The sequence below is a fragment of the Mesocricetus auratus genome, unplaced genomic scaffold, assembly GCF_017639785.1.
Source record: "Mesocricetus auratus isolate SY011 unplaced genomic scaffold, BCM_Maur_2.0 Super-Scaffold_4256, whole genome shotgun sequence".
NCBI lineage: Eukaryota > Metazoa > Chordata > Mammalia > Rodentia > Cricetidae > Mesocricetus > Mesocricetus auratus.
In genome coordinates this window covers 96,126,668-96,148,698 of record NW_024429182.1, presented here as the reverse complement: position 1 = coordinate 96,148,698, position 22,031 = coordinate 96,126,668, and the positions used below count along the sequence as shown (strand labels likewise).

At 41.0% G+C, this 22,031-nt stretch overlaps 2 protein-coding genes across 8 annotated transcripts in view; one reads left to right on the top strand and one right to left on the bottom strand.

Annotated features, from left to right (window-relative positions):
- Nup98 (nucleoporin 98 and 96 precursor) overlaps positions 1 to 19,506 on the bottom strand; it is an 83,540-nt gene extending 64,034 nt beyond the window's left edge. For 4 of the 5 annotated variants that reach the window (XM_040757448.1, XM_040757457.1, XM_040757452.1 and 1 more), the window contains exons 1-7: positions 19,363 to 19,506; positions 5,747 to 5,850; positions 4,948 to 5,049; positions 4,660 to 4,836; positions 2,970 to 3,109; positions 853 to 960; positions 51 to 231 (exon numbers count right to left, since the gene is read on the bottom strand). In XM_040757448.1, coding sequence (XP_040613382.1) covers positions 51 to 231; positions 853 to 960; positions 2,970 to 3,109; positions 4,660 to 4,836; positions 4,948 to 5,049; positions 5,747 to 5,822 — 784 coding nt within the window. In that variant the 5' untranslated portion in view covers positions 5,823 to 5,850; positions 19,363 to 19,506. Of the gene's footprint in view, positions 1 to 50; positions 232 to 852; positions 961 to 2,969; positions 3,110 to 4,659; positions 4,837 to 4,947; positions 5,050 to 5,746; positions 5,851 to 19,085; positions 19,229 to 19,362 lie in introns of those variants that run through there. The other variant, XM_040757449.1, reaches the window with a different exon arrangement.
- A 260-nt stretch (positions 19,507 to 19,766) lies between these two features.
- Positions 19,767 to 22,031, top strand: part of Pgap2 (post-GPI attachment to proteins 2) — a 28,895-nt gene continuing 26,630 nt past the window's right edge. For all 3 annotated transcript variants that reach the window (XM_013116289.3, XM_013116292.3, XM_013116290.3), the window contains exon 1: positions 19,767 to 19,930. The gene's annotated coding sequence lies outside the window, so the exon portion shown is untranslated. The remainder of the gene's footprint in view (positions 19,931 to 22,031) is intronic.

Here is a 22,031-nt window from a genome sequence, read left to right as displayed (position 1 = left end):
GTTTTACTTCTGTTTGGCCACTCTTTTTTATGATGCAATAAAATACTTACTAGTCCCAAAGGCAGTTTTGTTCTGACCATATGAAAAGGCTGAATTAGTGGTGGAGGAGCTGAAGAGTCCAGTTGCACTGGAAGTTGCTGGAGAAGACCCAAATAAGCCAGTTGTGGTACCTGCTCCCACTTGGTTCTGTGGGCCTTTACGGTTAGCCTGATAATCCTCCAAGCGAAGTTCCTGAAGGTAAGTAAGCACATTACCAAACTTAACCTAAGGCAAAATAATTTCCTAGGAGAGACCTACACAACAATCTGTTACAGAGTAACATCACTGATGAAGTGTAATATTAAAGTATAAAGTAAGTGTCCATCTATATAAAACTCAAAGACCAGCAAAAATAGGACAATCATAGCAGTTAATTTTGGAAGGAGAGGATTATGATGAGGGGCAGGGAACAAGGGCATTGGGATGTTAGTTATTCATTCCTTTTTTTTCCTATGCTGTAACTTGATATGTTATCCTTTCACTTAATGAAAAACTTATTAAGGCCAGATACTTAGGATTTTGCATAAATTCTAAAAACTCATGTATGCACATATATGTATTGTCACTGCAACGTTAATATCTAACCAGAGTAGAATACTAGATAGAGTATTTGTATCTATGTGTAAAATATATCTCTGCCTAAAATAAAGAACATTCATAATATATAATCTTGAAAAAAACATTAATGTAAAGCTTTTACTCAGACCCAATTCGAACCACTTAATCTTAAAAAGAATCAAACATTTGAAAAAGCTGTTTTTATGTATAATCAAAGTATTAAGCTGATTTTTTTTTGTACTTCATTTTACTAACCTCTAGTGACTTGCTTTCATATTCTTTCATAGCAGTAATACACTGATGCTTGGTACTAATGTTAGTGCTAACTCCAGCTTTGACCATAGTATCCGTACCAGTGGGAGGCTGCAAAGGAAGACAAAGGAACATTTCTAAATCCAGGGTGTTTTTTTTTCCAAGTCCAACTCTCACAGACACAATTCCACTGAACTTCAAAACTATCCCCCATTTCTTTCTTTCCTTCTCTCTCTCTCCTTTTTTTTTTTTTTTTTTTTACAAGATAGGGCCAAGGACTGTATACAGCTCAGTGGTGAATGCCTGCCTAACATTTGCAAAGGCTTGGGTTAAATCCCCACACACTCCCCTCCACACACACACCTACTCAAAAAACTCTATTTAGAGGGCATGATGGCCCATACCTACTGTCCCAGAACCACAAAACTGTGAATACCAAAACAACCTTCATGGACTATATAGTGAGACCTTGTCTCAAACAAACTAAAACATGGAGCAAACCTAGTAGCCCAAATATTTTGGAAGACGAAGCAGGATCACTTCTTGAGACCAGGAATTCAAGACCAGATTGGGCATCACAGGCAAAACCAAATTGCTTTCAAAGATACTTCATTAAAATATAGGACAACATTTCTGATCTTTCCTCTACATCACGGTTATCTGAATAAACCAATCTTCATTTTTAAAGATTAATTTTTATTACTTTTAATTATGTGTGCCTGCATGTAGATATGTTCATGTAAGTGCACAGAGGCCAGAGGCATTGTAGTTAGTTGTAAGTCAACTGTCTATTACTCTAACTCTGAGGTACTAGGAACCCAATTCCAGTATGCTGGAAGAAAAGCAAGTACTCTTAATTACTAAGCCATCTCTCTAGCCCCTAAATAAATCAATCTTGGTAACAAATTTACCACAAACTTAAGTATTAGTCTCTCAATTCAAGCTATCCAATTATATGGCAAAATGCAGGTAATATATGCTTACAGATGGTTTTACCCAATTTACTCAAAAACCTATTTAAATCTTTAAGTAGTATCAACTATTCTTTAATTATCTGCTTTTTATTTTTCATTCATTTATTAATTCATTTAAAGACAGGGTCTTTATGTAGCCCTGGTTGTTCTAGAACTCTGTATTAACCAGGCTGGGCTTGAACTCAAGAGATTGACCTGACTCTGCCTCCTGAGTGCTAGGATTAATGGTGTGAACCATTAAATCCAGCTTTATTTTTTGAGATAATATTCTTTTGTTTGTTTGTTTGTTTAGGCATCATCAGTTTATTATAAAAGGGAGGCACAGAAATAATTTACATGATGAATAGTTCAGAATGTCAACAGAATAGGCAGCTTCATGTGACACCATTTCAACAGTGATTTCAGTCCTTTTCTTACTAAGCAAGAATGAATGCTGAATAAAATTGGGAATAAAGGTACACCACCACACCCAGCTAGAAAACTAAATTTATGCTTCACATTGCTTGTGTACTATGAAATCATATGTAATATTTTTACTATTTATTTTGTTTGCCTGCATGGGGGTCAGAGGACAACCTGCAGGTTTTTCCTCTATAATAAGTTCCAAATATCAAACTCAGTCATCAGGCTTAAGAGCAAGTGCCTTTACCCACTGAGCCATCTAGCCTATAAAACTATTAGTACTATTTTAAAACCTGTTTTATTTTTTCCAGGGTGGGGAGACTAAAGAAATGGCTCAGTATATTTAAGGATTTTACTGGAACCTGGAAATAATGAACTAGGTCTTTGATGGATTAGGTCTTTTTGGCAAGTGTTGGGATCTAAGGTCAGAATAGTGCTTCTGAGGTGACATCACTATGCCAAGGTCTTGAGGCATATGACACCAGCATCAGATGGAGGTTCACAACCATCTGTTACTGCAATTGCAAGAGATCATGACGCCCTCCCTCTTCTGGCCTCCCTGGGTACTAGCACACATTCACACATGCAACAAATATTCATACACATAAAATAAAAAATAAATCTTTTTTTTAAAGCCAAACTACAATATGTGTGACTGGAAATAGAAGCAATCTGACAAGTCATTCTACAGAGAAATATACAAATAGGGAAAAAAAAAAACCATTCTGGAAGAAAATACCTTACATTAAATTTAATGGTAGTTCCTGTAGGTGCTGCTGTAAAACTGCTTGGCCCAAAGAGGGAGCCAGATGTGCTACCAAAAGGATTAGAGGTGGTGTTTGTAGTTCCAAAGAGTCCTCCACTGCTAGTACTTGTTCCAAAATCTGTAGATTAGAAAAATGAGAATTAAATAGCAAACAACTTAATCTTTAAAACCCCTGGAAGTATGGTAGGGTGATGGCAGCATTGTTTTCATACTGTTAAATATTCTTTATTTCTCCTGAGCAAATTCATTTAAGCAATATTTCATACCTACACACTTCCAAGCTATAACTTTCAAGGTAAACTACTCCAAACCTATTAATTAGCTACATGTGCAGGTAGTTCTTAGATATACCAGACAAGACTAAAAAGAAACAATTTTTGACTATTTTATCTTATCTCATTTCTCCTTTTCTTACTAAGCAAGAATGAATGCTAATAAAATTGGCTATCTGAAAACACGTCATCATAATACACATCACAAAATCATACTATGTTTTTTATTTAGATATAATATTTCATATACCCATGAGAATATTTTGAACATGTAGTCCTATAGAAGCAATCAAACATAGACAGGTTAACATAAAATATAAGCACCCCTAAAAAAATTTAAAGAGGGCATTGTTGGTCATTTTATAGAAATTAACTCAGAAGCAGGATTGTAATCCAAACACTTGGGAGGCTAAGTTAGGAATGCTTCCATTTCAACACTAGCTTTGAGCTAGCTACACAGTGAGTTCTAGACTATCCCAGGCTACAGAGCAAGACACTTGTCTCAAAATCCAAAAAGAAACTAATACAGAATAGTAGACCCTACACCTAGCAAGGCATAGTGGCCCATGCCTTTAATCTCAGAAGGGAAGCAGAGGTAGGTGGGTTTCTATCTGAGGCAGCCTTGTCTACATAATGAGTTCCAGGTCAGCTAGAGCTACATTGTGAGAATCTATCTCAAAGTGGGGGAAAGAAAAAAAAAAAAAGAAATTGCCGGGTGGTGGTGGCACACGCCTTTAATCCCAGCACTCGGGAGGTAGAGGAAGACAGATCTCTGTGAGTTCGAGACCAGCCTGGTCTACAAAAGCTAGTTCTAGGACAGCCTCCTCCAAAGCCACAGAGAAACCCTGTCTCGAAAAGCCAAAAAAAGAAAAAAAAAAGACATTAAAGACTACCTTTCTTTTTTAATGATTTGTTTTTACTTTATGTATTAGTGTTTCATCATCATAACTCCAAAGATATTACTTCAACCTTGCTGTTTCAGCCTACATTCATCTCTGTCTCTCTCTCTTGTGTGTGTGTGTGTGTTTTTTTTTTTTGTTTTTTTGTTTTTTTTTTTTGTTTTTTTTTTTTTTGAGACAGGGTCTCTCTGTGTATCCCTGGCTGTCCTGGAACTCACTTTGTAGACCAGTATGGTCTTGAACTCAAGAGATTTTTGTCAGGCATATCTTCCTCTATGCATCCATTACAAATACTAGTGCTTCAAGCCCCCATTCTTTAAGATATATATTTACTGCCTTCTTTTCTAGCCCACAAAACCCAGTATGGCTCTATTTCCTAGTTTTGACCACTTGGTGAGAAATGAGGTAAAGGAACTAGAGCAAAGAAGAGAGAACACATTCAACAAACAAATCAGATATTAAACTATTAGAAGTACAAAGAATGATGTCCTACTTACTCCCAAAGCCAGTTGGTTTATTTTGTGCAAATGCATTGTTCTGGGATGAGAAAAGACTGGTCCCTGTACTTGCAGTTCCAAACAAACTGTTTGATGTTCCTGTTGATGTACCAAACCCAAAGCCAGTGCTTGTGGAAGTTGCTGGCTGGCTAAATGAATTGGTACCGAATAATCCTCCTGGAGAGATGGAAAGGGAGAAAACAAGTTTATGTAGCAAATTGTAGTCACCAAGGAAGTTCTTATACCAGCTACATGTAAACCATTTGTATTGCAAACATAATCCCTTACCTGGTTTGGTCTGTGTATTTCCAAATAAGCCTCCAGTATTGTTGCTAGAACCAAATGCAGATGTTCCAAATGCTCCTCCACTAGTAGTACCAAAGCCAGTACCTGAAACACCAAAATCCAGGGTGAAATAGTTTTAACATTTCTTTTTATTTTGTTGGGGTTTTTTGTTTGTTTGAGACAGAGTTTCTCTGCGTAGTCTTGGCTGTCCTAGAACTTACTCTGTAGACCAGTCTGGCCTCAAACTCAAAGATTCTCTTGCCTCTCTCTTACTAAGTCCTACATATCCATCGCCTAGCTACATTTCTCATCACTCTGAATTAAATAGGACCACTAATGCAGTTTGAAGCTTTTCTCAAATTTCCATCAAAATTCTTACAGGATAGAAACCAAACCAAGGTATTTTATTCATTGTTTCCACAAGTATGACTGAACCACCACAGTGCCTGCAGTCCAATGATAGAGTACTTGCCTAGCACAGGGACCTCAGGCACAACACAGTGCTGTCTACAGTGAGCACATCCTCCATCAATTAAGATAGCAACAATAATCCCTCACAGATATTCTCATATCTAGTTCTCAATTATGTCAAGTTGATAGTTACAACTATGACAGTGGCTCATGCCTGCAATCCCAGCACCTGAGAAACTGAGACAGAAGCATTGAGAGCTGGAAGCCTGAGCTACATAAAGAGTTGGGAGCTGCCTCAGGCTACAGTGACACAGGTCTCAAAACAAAACAACTCAACTAAAAAAAGTCAAATTAGACATTTTCTCCTCTCTCATTATTTTTCAAAACTTACTTTGTCCAAATGTTGAAGTTGTGCCGAATCCCCCTGTACCACCCCCAAAGGGGGTTCCAAATGATTTGTTAAACATCTTCAAAACGAGTGTTTGCTTCAGGAAGCTGTAAAAGAAAAGTTACTCTTTTGAGTGTTGTATGAAAAGAGATAAAGTTAGAAAAGTTACTCTTTAAAGACACCACAGAAAGTAATTTCTTTCAATAATTCTACTATTGTACAAATATTAGCTAGGCCCATAGAAATGATAGCATACTGCTCCTATTCAATATTCTAACACCTTGAATAAATTACAGTAAATAATATTTTGATTAAACATAATAAATTAAAACCTATATGTTCATTAATTTACACACTTCCTAAAATAACTAGTACTATAATGTGAGATTAAATTTCTGATCCTACCAATGACCATCCCCTTAAGACATTTTCCATACATGTGTGTTGAACTGCTGGCAACTTAACTTTTTATTTTAGTGTATGCATCCCAGCTAATGCCACAGCATGTGTATGACAGTGAGAGGTTGGGACAGGAATAGATTCTACTTTCTGAATTCTGTGAGTTGAACTCAATCCCATCAGGCTGTGCAGAAAGATGAGACATTCTCACTGACCCAGTTTTTTTTTTATTTTACCTAACTTTTGTTTTAATATCATAATACAGATCAGTATAGATAGTACACATGAAGCTATGAGTTTGCTCCCCAGCACTGGATGTGGTGGCACGCACCCATACTCTTAGAACTTTGAAGTTGGAGGCAAGGGGATCAGAAATTTAGGATCATCTTCAGCTATACAAATAGTTCAAAGTCAGTCTAGGTTCTATCTCAAAACAAGATAGGTTTTGATAAAAATCCACCCAGAAGCTGGGCGGTGGTGGCGCACGCCTTTAATCGCAGCACTCGGGAGGCAGAGGCAAGCGGATCTCTGTGAGTTCGAGGCCGAGCTGGACCCACAGCCTCCAAAACAATACAGAGAAACTCTGTCTCGTAAAAACCAAATAAAAAAAAATCCACCCAGAAGATTATACATATATGGATAAAATAGTACAAAACTGTGTTGTTATCCCAACTATCTGAAATGTTTCCCTGGTCAGGGCTAGAGAGATAGCTCAGCAGTTAAGAGTACTTTAGCCTTAAAGCTAGAAGTTCACATAATCATCACTTACTTTTCAATAATGAGATCTGTTTTACGTTCCCTACCTTTAGCCAGATGTGATGACACACTGCCTATAACAGGCAGGACTGTCAGAGCTGACAGAGAGACCTTGCTCCATCTCCATGCCCCCACACCCAAAAAACCCCAAAGATTTGAACAGATTTGTTAGCAAAAAAATAGATGAATTTATTTATACATGTACTATCACATTTTTTCAAAATTCTATTTCATGACACAAATAATTCAAGGTCAGCCTAGACACATGGACCATGTGCCACTCAAAACAAGTGCTACACAAATATTGTTGATTTTGCCAGCACCTTCATCTTTTTTGTCTACTTTTGATTTTGGATACAGGGTTAGTTATAGTGCTTAAGGTTATATATAGGAAGTTTAGATTTATAATTATCATTGTAAGTGTCAGGAAATGTTTGACTGTTATTTGCCCTTATCACTAATATTATTAGCATGTGGCAACCCTGTATGTGTAAATATACTCTGGCCATATTCATCCCCTCTCACCCCTTCCATATTCCTATTACTTTCACGTGTATCTATCTGTCTTGTGAACTATGTAGTCTTGTTTTGAATCAGCAGCAGGGCTGCCACACTTTTTTTTCTTTTGTTTTTTGTTTTAAGAAAGGTTTTCTCAGTGTAGCTCTGGCTGGCCTGGAACTCAGAGATCCACCTCCTTCTGCCTCCTGAATGCCAGGATTAAGGGAATGCACAATCATACCTAGACTCGGGACCTTTCTTATTCATCTCCAGACACAGCAAACTTGTTCATGTAAATCTGACATCTATTCGAGGCGCATGCTGCTCTTTAAAAAGTGAATAACAATTCTTCCTCTGTGAAATGTACTCTACAGGGCATTTTAGTTGTAATTTGTGATTTGGCTACACTGACTCTATACACCTTAAATCCTACAGCTCCCAATCATCAACATTTTACATTTAATAATCTTACCCTAACACAGAAACTTACCATTCATTATACTCATTTCACAAAGGAATTTTAATAGTAAAATAACTTAGAAAATACCTCAACATCTACAAGCTCATTTATATTTTTTCATCTCAAAAACTCACTAATGAAAGAATGTTGGTATTAGCTATCACCTCTATTTTGCAGATTAGAAAAAAAGAATCAAGTTTTACTAAATTTTACAAGGTCAAAGAGGTAAGTAGAACTCAAGTTTAACCTATCTTCTAACTCTCCAAAGACACTTTCAATTATAGGAAATTAACAGGCAATAAGCAAAAATATATATAGTATACTAAAGAAATTAAATTGCTTCAGACAAGAACAAGATAAGAACAACGAAGGCAGCAAATACCTTTAATCCATGAAAAAAGCATCTCATTCAAATGCAACCTATCTTTTCATTTTGGAGATAGGGTCTCACTATGTATCTCTGGTTGACCAAGAGATCTGCCAGCATTTGCCCATTAAATGTTGGGATTAAAGGTATAAATCAGTGTGCCCACTCAATTTACAGAAGATCAAACTTGGTTTATTCCCATTTATCATGCTGAGTAAGGTCTTTTCTTTAAAATTATCATAAAAGAGGCTAGGAATATAGCTCAGTTGGCAAGAGTACTTGCCTAGCAAGCCCAAAACCCTGGGTTTAATCCCCAGCACAGCATAAATGAAGAATGGTAGCTCATACCTATATCCCAGCATGTAGATTTAGGAGGATCAAAAATTCAAGTCATCCTCAGTAATACAGATCTTATCTCAAAAGAAACCACAATAGAAATAAAATTACACTGAAGCGAATCAGAGACAACATTACAATCTGTCATAACTACAGAACTTGATTTAGAATGGCAAACTGGATAACTGGAGCTCACCTATAATTCCAGTACCAGAGAAGTATCAGGAGTTTAGGCTCAACCTCAGTGAGTTTGAGGCCAGGCTAGGCTGAGACCCAAAAACAAAACAAAAACTAAACTAGTGAACACAGACAACTCTACTCTTTAACTATATTTTCCTAACTCTGCTGTGTAATACCAGACTTAGTGAAAATTGTCCACCCTTTATTTTTGTTGCTACCAAACAACCCAATTCATTCTGTAAAACTTGTTTAGTATCTTTCGTTAAGTCTTAACCTTATCTAGCAATGGCATTCTGCTAGACATCAATAGCCCAATATAAAATTTTTGTACACATCTATCTTGACCCTTACTTCCCATCCTGGACACTGTGAAGCACTAAACTATACAGACTTTCATTTAGGACTGTAAAAGATTTGCTGTAGCAGCTGCTGTACTACTGCATGACAGTCTTCAGCTGTCAGTTCTTTCAGAACTGCCTCATCCATCATGCTTTCTTCTTGTGACAGCCTAAATCCACAGCCAATGCTAGGATTCTTGGCCCCAGCTCAGTGTAACTCTAAAGGGCAGGTAATTTCATTTTTAATTTTCGTGGGATTGGTTAACACCACAGTACTAGAAATATAGCTTAGGGCAGAGTGCTTGCCTAGCCAGAAAGGGTCCCAAGTTCAATTCTCTTCTATTACTAACAAGAAAAAGCAATACAAAAAAAAAAAAAAAAACAGAATCACACAGATAAAGGGTCATTGTTAGTGTTTGCCCTTTGCTTATCAGGCTCTAGGTTCTATTCCCATCACCATATATATTCAAATATCATCACAATACAGTATCTCCCACTTCTTTCTCACTTCTCTGACAGGTGACAATACCAAGAAAACTTCCTAAGCCAACTTGTAAGTACTATGCTCACTTCAGAGTCTGCTACCAAAAGAACTCAACTTTATCCCATTTACAATGAACCTCCCCAAAACAGAGACAATTATCTTTTTTTGTTGTTTTGAGACAGGGTACAGATAGTGAAAGTTGCCCTCAAACTTTTTTTGTTGTTGTTTGTTTGTTTTTTGCCGTCAAACTTTCTATGTAGCTCCAGACTGATTGAACTGCTGATTTTCCTGCCTCTGCCTAACAAGTGCTAGGATTTCAGATATTTGATTCCACAAAATGCTATTTTGGTTTTTTGAGACATTATTACATACAGTCTAGGCTGGTCTCAAACTCACTATGCAGCCAAGAAAAATGTTGAATTCCTAATCTTTCTTCCTGAGATTACATGAACATACCAGAAACACTGACTGTGGTGGGACACATGGGTAGAATATGATGAAGCAAATGCTGACTGAATAAAATCCAATCTCTTATGAAGGAAAACAATTCATAAGACAGTCCCTTGGCCTAGATAAAATTTTCTACAAAAATTCATTTTTGTCGCCGGGCGTTGGTGACGGCACACCTTTAATCCCAGCACTTGGGAGGCAGAGGCAGGTGGATCTCTGTGAGTTGGAGACCAGCCTGATCTACAAGAGCTAGTTCCACGACAGCCGCCAAAACCACAGAGAAACCCTGTCTCAAAGCACACACATGCACGCACAAAATCATTTTTTGTCTTTATGAATTGATTTATTTACACTCCTTTTGCACAAGACATTTAAAATTGATCTTTAACTTCAGCCTTAATTTTTCCTCCGCTCTTTGTGTTCTAACAATCTTCCAATTTTTTTATTTATACTATATAATACCAAAAAGAGATGGTCAATACACATCAGTAATCCATCCAACCACTAGCAAGAAATATATTCCTCCACTGTCTCAACTGAACTTTGAATGGTATATCATATCTAAATTTTGTAAGCCTGTGAACTCTAGGTGCAACAAAATTAATTTTCTACCTCAAAAGTAGAAGACATCTGACACTGTTAAAAACAACACAAGCACTGCTAATCTGAATGACTATGCCTGCATTCCAAGCCACTCTCAGCTTGCTAATTCTAGAACATTATACAAATATTAAGTAATTCTTTTACTTAACCAAATTCCTTTGCATCAAAGTCAGCAAAGAACAAAAACAGTAAGTACTGGTTAATTTTTTACAGAGTACTTAAGTCTCTCATTTAATCCCCATGATAGCAGTAGATAAGGGAGGAATCACTATCCTTGGTTAAATAAATAAAATGTGTATGTTTTTGTTTGAGAAAAGGTCTCAACAAGATATTACTCTGTAACCCAGGCTGGCCTGGAACTCACAGCAGTCTTCCTAAGTGCTGGGATTTCACACCTGGGAACACTGTCTACTTTTTATTTTGGATAAGTCGAAAGAAACAGGAAAGGAGGCCAGGAAAAATTCCAGAAAGAAAGACCCATCTTAATCACCTAATACTGCATTCCACTTTGGGGCCTGGCCCGGAATTCATTATTTTACCTCTGCCTCAAAACTGCAGAGATTACAGGTGTACCCACTACACCAAGCTCGAGTCAGCCGCTGCTGTTTTTAAGACAGGTCTCACACTATACTGTAGACCAGCTAGCTGGCCTGGAACTCGAAGATCCATCTGTCTCTATGCCGCAAATTCTGAAATTAAAAGGATATACTACAGCAGCAAAGATTTATTTTTATTTGATTCATTTATTTGTATGTATTTATACAACATCTGTGTAGATCCCCACAAGAAGCAAAATAGTGTGTAGGAGTTACAGGTATTTGTAAGTTATCTAATTCGGGTGCTGGGAACAGAACCCAGGTACTCTGAAAGAGCATCAAGTCTAACTGAACTAGTGAACTCCAGATTCAGTGAGAAACCCTATCTCAAAAAATAAGGTGGAGAAAAAAAAATAAAAGTAAGGTGTAAGGCAAGGCATGGTTGCACACATCTATAATCCTCCCACTCAGGAGGCACAGGCAGGCAGGCAGACCCATAGGCAATTTCAGCAAGGACAACATAGTGAGACCGTCTCAAAGATAGAAAAAAATGTGGTGGTGCACACCTTTACTCACAGCACTTCAGGAAGCAGAGGTCAGCAGATCGATATACATTCAAGGCTAGCATGGTCTACAAGGTGAGTTCCAGGATAGCCAGTAATGCATAGAGAGACTGTCTCAAAATCAATCAATCAATCAATCAATATAAGAGGAGGATGTTAAGAGAATGACTAAGAAAAACTTCTGACCGGGCATTGGTGGCGCACGCCTTTAATCCCAGCACTCGGGAGGCAGAGGCAGGAGGATCTCTGTGAATTCGAGACCAGCCTGGACTACCAAGCAAGTTCCAGGACAGCCTCCAAAGCCACAGAGAAACCCTGTCTCAAAAAACCAATAAAAAAGGAAAAAAAAAAAAAGAAAAAGAAAAACTTCTGAGCAGGGCAATGGTGGCACACTCCTTTAGTACCAGCACTCAGGAGGCAGAGGTAGGTGGATCTCTGTGAGTTCCAGGACAGAATGAGTTCCAGGACAGGCTCCAAAGCTACACAAAGAAACCCTGCCTCGAAGAAAAATAAAGGGAGGGAGGGACTGGCCTCCATGCACACAAGCACAGACATACCTGTACAAAGGAATCTGCTAATCTCTGACAAGAGGGTCAGATGTGCAGATTCCAGCAGCCATTGTATCAAAGGAAGACTAAGTATTAAGTAATGATAGTGATACACATATTTCTGGAGGATAAACTCATTTCCCTCACAAACTGACAGCCCCAATTCAGACTCAGTTCTTCTCTTCACCAGTTTTAGCCATCTTTAGCTGATTTAAAACTAAAAAAAAAAAAAAAAAAAAGACAAACAGACCTGATCTGAAATAAAGAGCAGGTGGTTACAGAAGAACTCCATAGTTCAATACTCCAAAGCAGCTTAGGGTTTTTTTGTTTTTTGGGTTTTTTTTTTTTTTTGGTTTTTACGAGACAGGGTTTCTCTGTTTTGTTTTGGAGGCTATCGGTCCAGCCCGGCCTCGAACTCACAGCGATCCGCCTGCCTCTGCCTCTGCCTCCCCAGTGCTGCGATTAAAGGCGTGCGCCACCACCGCCCGGCTGCAGCCTAGGGTTTTAAATCAGTGTGAAAATCACTGTCCTAGATTAGTGACCTTCAAACTGTGACCCAAAACATCTAGAAGTTCCCTTTTTTTCCTTAGTTGATCTATAGAGCCCAAACTACTTTCCAATGGCTAGGCCTGATGGTGCAACCTTTAATACAATTTCAGCTTCTATGGACACTGGGGCAAGAGCATCAAAAGTTCAAGGCCTATCTGGGCTACAGAATGAGTTCAAGGCCAGGCTAAGAAACTTACACCCTAACTCAACATAAGAAGTAAAAAGAGCAGGTGACAGAGTACTTGCTGACCATACTGTGGCCCCTAGGTTCAATCCCCAGTACAACCATAAAACAAAAAAACTAGAATCTGAGCATCAATCAAGGCAATGGCCCCTAATTGAATAAAGTTATTGAATTCTTCACTGCCACATGTGTATACCTGGTGCCCACAGAAAGAGAGCATCAAATCCCAAGAAATGTAGTTACAGGTTGTTGTTAGCCTCCATTCAAATCCTGGGATTCAAACACTAGTCCTCTTGAAGAGTAGCCAGTGATCTTAACCACAGAGCCATCTCTCCTGCCTCCCCTTTTACAAAGTACTTTTATTGTATATGGGTGTTTTTGCCTGCGTGTGTATCTGTACACCACTTCTGTGCCTGGTGCAGGTGGAGGCCAGAGGAAGAAGGCATTGCATTCCCTGAAGCTGTGGAGTCACAGATAGTGTGAGTCACTTTGTGGGTGCTGGGAATTGAACCCACGTCTTCTGGAAGAGCAGCCAGTGTTCTTAACCACTGAGCCATCTCTCCAGCCCACCCCCTTCTTTTTTTTTTTTTTTTTTATCCCAGGGTCTCAGAAAATGGCCATATTGCCAAAGAAGACCTTACACTTCTGTGCTGGTTAGTTTCTCCTGTCAACTTGACACAACCTAGAATCGCCTGGAAAGAGAGACCCTCAACTGAGCAGCTAACTAGACTGACCTTTGGCCATGTCTGTGAGAAAACGTCTTGATTGATGGTTGATATAGGAGGTCAGCCTACTTATCAGCAGCACTCTATGAAGGTGGGGGAGTCTGGGCTATATAAGACAGCAAGCTAAGGAGAAGCCAGTAAGTCACCCACTAACAGCCTTTCTGCATGGTTTGTTTCAGTTCCTGCCTTAAATTCCCTCCATGGTAGGCTGTGACTTGGAAGTGTGAGATGAAATAACCTTTGCCTCCCCCAAGTCACTTTTGGTCATGGTATTCATTACAGCAGCAGAAAAGTAAACCAAAACAACTTTGATCATCCTACCTTCACCTCCCAAGTACTAGGATTATAAGGTACTGCAGACAGAATCCAGAGCTTCATGTTTCCTAACACAAACACTACACATTGCCAGCCCTCAGCTCCCAAATTTTGTTGTTTTGGTAGACGATCTCACTGTATCCCTGGTTGTCCTGGAACTCCATCTGTATACCAGGAGTGACCTCAAGCTCCCCAGGGCTATAACTGAAGACCCCAGCAACACACACAGGCTTAACTTCCTAAGAGAATACTGAGGTGGATTAATATAGTAACAACTGCAATATCTGATCAAATCAGTGAACCAATAATTTCCAAATCACCAACACTGATGTTATAAAATCATACATGAGTAATGATGCAGCATACAAGATGAACTGATGAATTTCAGTATAACACAGCATATAAATTTAATGATAGTTTCCAAATCTGTAGTATAACAAACGTTTAACGAGTTAGTACAGTGTCAATGGAGAACACTAATATCAGTCTAATCTAAAGAGTGAGTTCCAGGACAGCCAAATCTACACAGAGAAACCCTGTCTTGACTACCTCCCCCCTCAAAAGCAACCCTACTTTCTTTTTTAGCTTCTTATCTATATAAGGCTGGGTATTTCTCACAAACTAAGTAAAATAACCTTGTCAGCTGTTGGGACATAAAAGATGACTAGTGCATCCAATAATCTTTTATTAAGGAAGTTTTCTCACTGAATTCTTCAATTATTATTATGTTCAATTTGCATTTTATTTTTCAGACAAGGTCTTACTATTTAGTTCTGGCTGGCCTTGATATGCTTGCCTAAAGTGCTAAGTTTAAAGGTATGAGACATCATGCCTCTACTTAATATTTATTTTAAATAGTCACTTCTACTTTATTTTAAATTTTTAAGTAAGTAAGTAAGTATGTATGTATGTATATATGTATGTATGTATGTATATGCACATGAGTGCAGTACCCATGGGAGGTCTAAAAGAGGGCACTGGATCCCTTGTAGCTGGAGTTACAGGAAACTCTGAGATGCCTGAAATGGATGCTAGGAAATGTACTCAAGTCCTCTGCAAGAAGAGTACATGTTCTTAACTGTTCTGTCTCTAGTCCACACTTACTTATTTTTAAAGCTAGTCTCACACTGTAGCAGTTCAGGCTGTCCTTGAACTTCCAGCAATCAACAATTAAGTTCTGGGATTACAGACATGGGCCATCATAATAGGCTTCAATTTTTTTTTTTTTTGGTGTTTCAAGACAGGGTCTGTTTAATAACCCTAGCTCGTAATCTTAAAAATGTTTATTACATATCATTGTTTGAGTGTATACCATGGAGTACATACGGAGGCCAAAGGACAACTGGAGTTATTCTCTTCTTTCCATGCTCATGTGGGTTACAGGGACTGAATTCAGGTTTCTGGGCTTGTGTGGCAAGTCCTTTACCTACTGAACCATCTCACTGGTCCTAGAACACTTAGTTTTCAAAGATTAAGGAGTTTAGGAACCACCAAGTTTGACAGGTACTATCTTAAACTACTGCCATAACCTAATTTATCTGCCCACCTTCAGTTTCACACCCTTCAATCTAGCTACCCTACTAATCCTTATCTTCATCTTAAATTTAGTTTTGTTTGTTTGTTTTTTGTTGAGACAGGGTTTCTCTTTATTGCTTTGGAGCCTGTCCTGGAACTCGCTCTGTGGACCATACTAGCTAGCCTCAAACTCAGAGATCCGCCTGCCTCTACCTCTAGAGTGCTGGAATTAAAGAAAGACGTGCACCACCAATGCCCAGTCTAAATTTACTTAGTTTTAAAGACTTAGCTAATTGCAGACATACACAAAGGAGGAACATATGTGAGCTAGAACTCACTATGTAGAGCCACTTACCTCTACTGCTTAAGTCAATGTTTCTCAACCTTCCTAATGCTACCAACCATTAATAAAGTTCCTCATGTTATGGTGACCCCCAGCCATAAATTTATTTTCATTGCTACTTCATAACTATACCTTTGCAACTGTTATATTTGTAATGTACATATTTTGGGAGCTAAAGGTTTGTCAAAGGGGTCACAACTCACAGGTTGAGAACTGCTGGCTTAAGTGCTGGGATTTTAGGCACACGTCATTTATTATGCCTGACTTACTATGTGTTGGAGAATGAACCTTGGACTTCATACATGCTAGGCAATCAATCAACTAAATTTACATTCTCCAACTCCATAAAACCGTACTTTTAAAAAATACTGCTGGGCATTGGCAGCACACACCTTTAATCTCAGCAGTTGGGAAGCTGAGTCTAGTGTGACCTACACTCTAGGACAGCTGGGGCTACCCAGAGAAATCTTGTCTCAAAAAACAACAAAACCCACAAAAGCAAGTGCACAAAGGTCAAAGGTATACATTTTTGTTTTGTTTTTGAGACAGGATTTCTCTGTGTAACAACCCTATCCTGGAACTAGCTCTGTATAGCAGGCTGGCCTTGAACTCAGAGATCCGCCTGCCTCTGCCTCCCAAGTGCTGGGATTAAAGGTGTGTGCCAGGACTACCTGGCTCACAACACTATAAAAGATGAATTCAACTGCAAGTTTTTTTTTTTACCTCTTCCACAAAAAAAAACTATCTGGATTTGTCTTATGGAGAAGTAATCTACCACAGATATGAGAGTAGAATCCAAAGGAAAGTTGGCTTTACAGTTTCCCAATAGCAGTACTTGACAATTTTAAGAGTTTCATGGAAAGCAAAGCGTACCGCCCTGTACTTGGGAGGAAAGGCAGGAGGATTAGGGGTTTAAAATCTGCCTGGAGCTATATACCAAGAATCTTATCTCAAAAAAGGGGGATATACACAGGCAGAACACTGTATGCATAATAAATAAATAAATCTTAAAAAAATATATCGCCAGGAGGTGGTGGTGCACACCTTTAATCCCAGCACTTGGGAGGCAGAGGCAGGAGGATCTCTGTGAGTTTGAGATCAGCCTGGTCTACAAGAGCTAGTTCCAGGACAGCCTCCAAAGCCTCAGAGAAACCCTGTCTTGAAAAACCAAAAAAAAAAAAAAAAGTATTAGCTTTAGTAGTAGTTGAGATATCTTGCTATGAGTTCATACTACAACAATTAGGTCAATTTCAAACACAACACATCAAATTAGATTTACATAAGATATGTATGTATATATTTGTTTTGTTTTGTTTTTTTGAGATTGGGGTTTCTCTGTGTAACAACTCTGGCTGTCCTGGAACTCACTCTGAAGACCAAACTGGCCTCAAACTCAAAAGATCCACCTGCCTCTGCCTGCCCAGTGCTGGGATTAAAAGTACATGCTACAAACCGGTTTCTCTGTAGACCAGGCTGGCCTTGAACTCAGAGATCCACCTGCCTCTACCTCCTGAGTGCTGGGAGTAAAGGCATACGCCACCACAGCCTGACTGATTTCGTCAAATCTTAAGTATCACAAATAATTTTATCAAAGTAGTTCCCAGTACCTCCAATATGCCAGCCCCACTCCACAATTCTTAATTAAGATGGATCTTCTATGTTGTCCAGGCTGGCTTCAAACTCCTGGGCTCTATTCTCCACCCTCAACTTCCATAACTGGTGACATTACAGGCTTGCACTATCACATCTATATTGATTTTGTTGTTGTTGTTTTGTTTTGTTTTTCGAGACAGGGTTTCTCTGTATTGTTTTGGAGCCTGTCCTGGAACTCGCTCTGTAGCCCAGGCTGGCCTGGAACTCAGAGATTCGCCTGCCTCTGCCTCCCGAGTGCTGGGCGTGCACCACCAATGCCCGGCTCCTATATTGACTTTTTAAAATAATCTTTTTATTTTATATATATTGATGTTTTGTCTGCATGTATGTCTGTGTGACGGTGTCCAATCTTGGAGTTACAGTTAGCTGCCATGTGGGTGCTGGGAATTGACACAGCTCCTCTGGAAAAGCAGTCAGTGCTCTTTGCTGAGCCGTCTCTCCAGCAACCTCTATATTGATTTTACTCACCCCCAATGCTTGGGTTTTTTAGGACAGGTTCTCTATGTGCAGCTCTGGCTGTCCTGGAACTCAGTATGTAAACTAGGCTAGTCTTGAACTCAAAGAGAGCTGCCTGCCTTTCCCTCTCAAGTATGAGGACGAAAGGCGTGTATCACTAAGCCTGCCTCCATAACTATGTTTTCTTTTTAAGTTTAGTTCTCAAAAGTCTACGGTTAAGGCTGGGTGTAATGGCAAACACCTTTAAACCCAGCACTGAGTTTCTTTGATTTCGTGGCAAACCTTCTACATAGTGAATTTCAGATCAACAAGGATTTTAGTGAGATCTTGTCTCAAAAAAAAAAAAAAAAAGTCTACATCAAGGTACTACTACTAATAGCCGGGCGTTGGTGGCCCACGCCTTTAATCCCAGCACTCGGGAGGCAGAGGCAGGTGGATCTCTGTGAGTTCGAGACCAGCCTGGACTACCAAGCGAGTTCCAGGACAGCCTCCAAAGCCACAGAGAAACCCTGTTTCAAAAAAACAAAAAACAAAAAAAAGGTACTACTAATAAAGTTCTGTTACCTTACTATATATGTAAAGATGGTAGCAACTAAACTGGAAATGTTTTGAACACTATGTTAAATGTCGGTGTCCTCCCCCCTACCAAATAGAGAATAGCCAATAATGAGAGACGGGAACATACAGGGAGGGTGGAAAAGTATAAAATCCTAGACTTAAGTCAAGACATCTGACATTACTGAGTTCTCTCCCACCTACAAAACCTCTGCACGTGATGCAGAGTAGGGGCATTGACAAATCATTTCTTAAACGCTATGGCTACAGTAACTCAAAAATCCAATCTCTCACACCTCGGTTTACACGGAACATGAGGCACAACAGAAAAGAACCTTTCATTCGGTTGGCCAGACCCCTCTAATCGCCAGACACTGTCTTAAAAAGCTAACGCGCTTCCGACTCACTCAACCCTCTGGATAGCCCTAGATAAAATGCGTCCTGTAGAGGGGTCAAAGAAGTGATGGGGGGACCTCACTTGAGTCAAGGCACCATCCCCGCAAGGGCCAGCCTACCGCGGGCTGCTCACCTCTACCCGGCCAATGAACGAGCAGCACCGGAGACAACGAGGTTCCCCCAGCGTGGGCTGCCACCCGAGGCCCCCTGGTCTACGCCCCACGCGTGTGGATTCCCTCCCAGGGCCTCCCGAGGAAAGCCGCAGGGCCGCGGGCCCCGCCCCCTCACGCAGGCCCGAAGGAGCGCGCTCGGCACGAGACTGGGCGGCTGAGAGGGCCCGGGGCGTCCCGCGCAGATGCCGGTCCAAAGAGGAGGACTCCCGCCGGGCCCCAGCGGCGCTCCCGACTTACCGCGGTGCGTCTGGGGTGAGGGCCTAGGTCCGTCTGCCACCCGCCGCTCACACAGCAGCGCGCGGCCGCCAGGAAACCGTCGCCGCCGCCGCCACCGACCGCCGCTTCGGGCGCAGCGCGCAGAGGCCCGACTGCGTCACACGCCGTCCGCCGTCAAAGGCCAGCCCCGGGCGCTCCGCCCGCGCCGGCCAGGCATTGGCAGGCCGGTCCGCCACTCGAGGCCTACCGAGTTACTCATTGGGCGACGAGCCTTTTGAAACCGAACGTGAAGGCGGTCTCCGAGAAGAAGCGGAGGGGAAGAGGAGGGGCTTGGGGAATTGGGTGGAAAAAAAAAAAAAGGAGGGACGATGGGGAGGGACGTGGAGTCCCACCCCTTCTGCCGCGGCGGTTGGCTGATAGAGAGTCGCAACGTCACACAGGGCCCCTCGAAGAGGACTGGGGAGTGGCTAGAACGAAGAGCACCAAACAGCGGTGACGTTGTGCCGAGACCCCGCCCCTTTCCTTGGAGCGCGGAGACTCGGGCCACGGAAGATCCGGCCAATCAGAGGGAAGGCCCGAGGATGACCTGGTAACTGTTGTACCCTTCTTTAGCTCAAGTCTGCTGGCGATGGGGGGGAAGGCTCTCTGACCACCCCGCTGGCACTTACGGAGCTTGAAAACCCTTTTGGGATACCTATCAGTCCATATGGCTTCAGCAGCCACTCCGAGACCCTCAGTCCCCACTGTTCTTGCCAGTCCAGGCCAATCCTTTGACATCCTTTCCTCTGACTCTCTAAGGTAGATCTGAGCAATGAGAATCCAATGAGGATTCTGCCTCAGCGGCACCTTCAGAACCTGTGCTGTTCTGGATGGCTTGGTGCAAATGTCCCGCCTTCTCCGGGACACATTTACTAACCTCAACAATTTGGGGTGATGTTTGGATGGTCCTCTTACCAGGACCTTGTTACTTTGTATCTTATTTATTTTTCTGTTCTTAGCCTCCTTCCTCCCCTGGTCTTGATCAAAGCTGCGTTTTCATCCTTTTGGTGTCTGTTTCTTCCTAGGATCTAGTTAAGAACAGAGGAGTGGGCATATTCTAGAAACTAGGCCTGCCTAGTTATTGAGGTCTCACACAATAGCAGGACTGTGCTCAGAAAACGAGCGTGCATACTACCTCTCCACCACCCCCTGGGACATCAGTAGACCACTGAAACTAGACTTGCTAAGAATTTTAGATGAATCCCTCAATGTTTTTTGGAAGTAACGGGAATCAGAAACATCTTAAAAACGAAATGGTGTTGGGGCGTTGATAGAGTGCTTGCCTGCAATGTGTAAATCCCTGCGTTCAATCCCCATCACCACGTAAACTGGATTTAGTGGTGCATACCTATAATCCCAGCATTTCAGAGGTGGAGGTAGGAGGATCAAATGGCGGCGAGATGACTCCGGTAAACACACTTCATGCCCAGCCTGGTGACCAGAGTTCCCATCCTTGGGTCCTCCATAGTGAAAGGAAAGAATCAACTCCTGAAAATTGTCCTCTGACATCCATACAAGCTCCATGGCACAAACACACATACACATAATCACACATACATATTCTTAAGTGAAATGGTGTGAAGATGAAATATGATAGTAAGTGGAAGAAGAAGAATACATTGTATGTGTTCAGTATACACTTGAAAGAAAATTAATGGATTGCCTGACAGGAAGCTAGTTTGAACATCCTTCTGCAGCCACCTTTCCTGAACCCCTCTGTCCAAATAGCCCTGCTTTTCCATCACCCGTCCTTGCCTTTGCTCTGAATCAGCAGTCATTAGAAGGTAGGGTGTAATGCCAGCCTGGGATACATGAAACTCTGTCTCAAAAACAAAACAAGCAACAACAATCATTAGGGTTCTTTCTTTCTTTTTTTTTTTTTTTTTTTTTTTTTTTTTGGTTTTTTGAGGCAGGGTTTCTCTGTATTGTTTTGGAGGCTTTCCTAGAACTCGCTTTGTAGACCAGGATGGCCTCGAACTCACAGAGATCCGCCTGCCTCTGCCTCCCGAGTGCTGGGATTAAAGGCGTGCGCCACCAACGCCCAGCTAGGGTTCTTTCTAGTTATCGGGTTTTTTTTGTTTTTTTGTTTTGTTTTTGTTTTTGAGAAGGTTTTCTCTGTGTAACCGTGGATGTCCTGGGACTCACTATGTAGATCAAGCTGTCTTCAACTCAGAGATCCACCTCCTTCTGCCTCCAGACTGCTGGGATTAAAGGCACAAGTCACCAGTGCCCATCTGCTTTCTTCTTCTTCTCCTCCTCCTCCTCCTCCTCCTCCTCCTCCTCCTCCTCCTTCTTCTCCTCCTCCTCCTTCTCCTCCTCCTCCTTCTCCTCCTCCTCCTCCTTCTCCTCCTCCTCCTCCTCCTTCTCCTCCTCCTTCTTCTCCTTCTCCTCCTCCTCCTTCTCCTTCTCCTCCTCCTCCTTCTCCTTCTCCTTCTCCTCCTCCTCCTCCTCCTTCTCCTCTTCTTCTGTCTTCCATTTTCATGCTTTATTCCTCCTCCTCCTCCTCCACTTTCTTCCTTCCTCCTCCTCCTCTTCTTCTTTTGATCATTACAGTGGCTTGCTCAACAGCATCCCAAACCTCTGATTTTTGGATGCTTCAGTCTGCAAATGCAACTACATTTAAGCTTGCCTATGGACATTTTGTGTCCATA